This window comes from Aplysia californica, unplaced genomic scaffold, assembly GCF_000002075.1.
Source record: "Aplysia californica isolate F4 #8 unplaced genomic scaffold, AplCal3.0 scaffold00079, whole genome shotgun sequence".
In the NCBI taxonomy this organism is placed as follows: domain Eukaryota; kingdom Metazoa; phylum Mollusca; class Gastropoda; order Aplysiida; family Aplysiidae; genus Aplysia; species Aplysia californica.
The window spans coordinates 899,492-903,152 of NW_004797349.1; the positions used below are offsets into that span (position 1 = coordinate 899,492).

General features: G+C 40.4%; 1 protein-coding gene across 2 annotated transcripts in view; it reads right to left on the bottom strand.

The window, feature by feature from the left end:
• LOC101849445 (protein white) overlaps positions 1 to 3,661 on the bottom strand; it is a 70,534-nt gene that overhangs the window by 7,080 nt on the left and 59,793 nt on the right. For both annotated transcript variants that reach the window (XM_005094283.3, XM_005094284.3), the window contains exon 21: positions 2,988 to 3,097. In XM_005094283.3, the coding sequence (XP_005094340.1) occupies positions 2,988 to 3,097 (110 nt within the window). The remainder of the gene's footprint in view (positions 1 to 2,987; positions 3,098 to 3,661) is intronic.

Consider the following 3,661-nt stretch of genomic DNA (forward strand, 5'->3'; position numbering starts at 1 on the left):
TCATTTCCAGCCAAATTATTTTCCAAAACTCATTTGGGTATAATAAAACACTATCAATACAGCTGAGGAATCACTACTGTATACTAATTAATATTATCTTGCGTAGGCATTTGACTTTCAGCATTGTGTGACATTCAGTTCCAAGTGTTCAAATCGGCGTCACTGCAAATATATTTACATCTTCACGAAATGCGTGAAAAAAATCCCGCCAAAACAAGAAGAATTTGATTCATTGCAATTCTTCACGTACGAAGAATGAACACTCTCACTTATCCGTTTGCAAGACCGTCTCTGTATACCTGTTTAGAATCTGTTAACGCTCTCGTTCCTGGTGAGAACTCGTATGTTGTAGAGTCGTAATTTCGCTTTGGAGGGTGTTATTTGGAAGCTACCTCACGCGCCCCTTCCTAAATCTTTTATGACACGTCTGATTCGGATTGCATTAATCAGCGTTATTAACTTTCAACAAGAGCTCTTTTACTGACGCAAAAATTCTTTGTTTTCTCAGGAGAGCCCTCGGGGCGTGAGGCAGGGGAGGTAATCAGGCATGGTAAAATGTAACCACAGGAAGCTGGCCAGCACATTTTCTTCTCGAAATTCGTGAATGCCCACTTCTAGGTGATGACAGGGGAGATGAATATTAATACCTGTAAGGCACATTCCACAGCAATTTAATCAAGTCGTTCTCCTCTCCTTCTCCCTACTACTCTCTTTCTCTACATTATCCCCAAGACGTAAACACAGGAATCTGGGCAACACTTGTTATCATCTTTTTGAAATTTGGAAATACCCATCTCTAGATGACAAAAAGCCAGATTATCAGATGAATAATAGCTGTGATGCAAGTTCCATGGCAATCTAGTCATCATTTTCTTCTCCACCTCCTCATCACCTCCTCCTCTTTTTTCTTCTCTTCTCCGTTGATTACTTCTTCCCCTTCTTCTTGTTCTTCTTGCTCATCTTCTTGCTGTTGTTCTTCTTCACTTTCAAGTTCATTTCCTTGTTCTTGTTCTTGTTCTTGCACTTTTTCTTGTTCGTGTTATTCTTCTGCTGTCTCTCCGCTAAATTCTATTCAATTTCCATTTCCTATGTTCACTGTTCACCAGCTCGTCTAAATGCCCTCTACAACAAAACTTTTAACGAGAGCATTCTGCAGTGCTAACAACTTCCTTGTCGATATCGGCCGGAATGCCCACATCATTAGCAAAGGCCTGGGTGAACCGGGATTTGGGTGCCAAAGGACATGTTGCGTAATGCGAGTATGTTTTGGCGGGCATGTACAATGCAAGTAAATACGGAATGGATCTGAGCGATGTCTGCATAGAAAGTAAATGTGCTCTTGCTGTGGTTTGAAACATCTATTTCATCGAACTACGTGACAGGAGACAGGAGTTGGTCCCTGTTCTTCGCTTGCGGCTAAGTGATTCGTTCTTGATCTATTTTGAATGGTTTTGGGACAAAACTCATTAATTTACACAAAAATGTCATAAATACATAAATAAATGAATGAATAAATAAATAATTACACCTGGTGTTACATGTATTTTGTTCGAGACAAAACTGAGTCGTTGCAGATTATCAAATTGGTTACAGCGCATTGAAAACAAAATACAAGTATTAGTATCTAATTCAGAACGATCCTGGTCACGATTCCAAGTGAAAAATAATATAACCTTTTGAAATATTGGAGACGATCCTTTTAGTCTCAAAGCCCTAAATATGCACTACAGAGTTTTTGATAAATTATAGACTATCACCCATCCGATAGCCTGTCAACCACCTTCATCCTCTGTTTAATCCGAGAGCAAACTTAACTCGAAATTTTAAAAAGCTTCCGTGTAAGTCCCAGAAACAGCTACCACTTTCCTAATATGACTTTTCCATTCGTCTCTTCGCCCCCAATAGGGCTTAAAGTGGACAGAATTAAGCTGTGAATGACTCTTTTAACTCTTCACTTAATCCACACGATAAGACCTGTCTCATACAGCTCGTTCTAAATTTCGCATTTCGATGAACCTCTTACGATTATTGCTGCTACGGACGACCATACCCAAAGCTAAGTTTCTCGAAAAAACGAATCTTCCTCACGAGGAGCCAGTATGTCTTCTGAGCTCGTAAACAAAGCGCATCCAGTTCACCACAGACGCCTGGGTCGATTAGAGGTAAGATTTTCCAGTAACTTGGTTTTGGAAACTATTACCAAGGTAGCAGTGCAGAATAGTAGGTTTGATAGTTTATTTCTGATAGAGTTAATGGCGAAGGGCCTCTGTAAAGAAGGGAGTGCGTCTTTCTGCCTCTCTCTCTTTCTCTCTCTCCCTCTCTATCTACCTCTCCCCCCCTCTCTCTCTCTCTCTCTCGCTGCCCCCCCCCTCTCTCTCTTTCTCTCTCTCTCTCTCTCTCTCTCTCTCTCTCTCTCTCCCCCCCTCTCTCTCTCACACACACGCACACACACACAAACACACACACAAATATACATACATACCCCCTTCACACACACTCCCACACAAGCACACACTTCCACTCTCTCTCTCTCTCTCTTAAACCCATGTTTTCACCAACCTGTTTAAGCAAATTTTAAAAAATACATACAAGCACGTGGGCTGTATTGATAGACTGTAGAATATATAATCATTTTGTTGCTCACGTTGTTTGCCGGGCAATGACTTTCATATATCTTGCATATATATTTATTTATTGGATGGGCACACAAACATAATAATATGCTCTCTTCTCCAAAGAGGGGTAATAGAAGCCGTCTATCCCGAGTCATTCAAAAATGATAAAGCTATGTTTGTCCATGAAATCCTCATCATAATAATAGGGAAAAACAGTTATTGCTCCTTTGCTTAACGTATTTCCCCTTTTGCAGCATGTTTCTCGTCGAAGATAATAAATTTATTAGAGAGCGTACTTGACAGGCGGACAGGAGAAATTACGATATAACGTCTTAGGATTCTTTATAATAGCTTCTTTTTTTTTTCACATACCTTATCAAAGCTCAAATAGTTGATGACGTCATCCCCAGATCTGAACGCGCAACGTGGACCAAATGGAGGGATTGCAGTAGCGTTGGTGGGTACTGTCTGATTAGGGCAAGCTGTTTGAAATGGAAAAAGTACATTCCAGAGATAAAGAATATAATGATATTATACAAATACAGCGACCCCCAGCCCTCAGCCTCCACACCAAACGCCTTTAAAAAAGGTATTTCAAAATATAAAGAATTTATTGCAGGAGTTATGGCGGTAGATCATGATTACGAGTAACCTTGCAAAGTGGTAATCACGAATTTCAACGGTTCATAGCGCTGCGTGGTTTATTTCGCAGGAAGTGCATTGCTGAAACAACCCGATGCATGGTATTTAAAAAAACCTCTTTGATCTCCTGAAAGTTAGTGTGGAGATCCATTCAGACTCCAAGCCCTAAATTTAATTTCAGCTAAGCTTTCCTGTTCTCCAATAATAAGTATTAGTATCATCTCGTTGTCTATGATTCTGCTTTTATCGTAACTTCTAGTGGATCTAAATTCTTGAAACTTTGGGGAGCTTATAGTCCTTACTTTGCTATAAATATCAATGTATCCTTTACCTGATACCACAATTTTTGGTGTGTGTGTGTCTGTGTGCGCGCGCGCGCGCGCGCGCGTGTGTGTGTGTGTGTG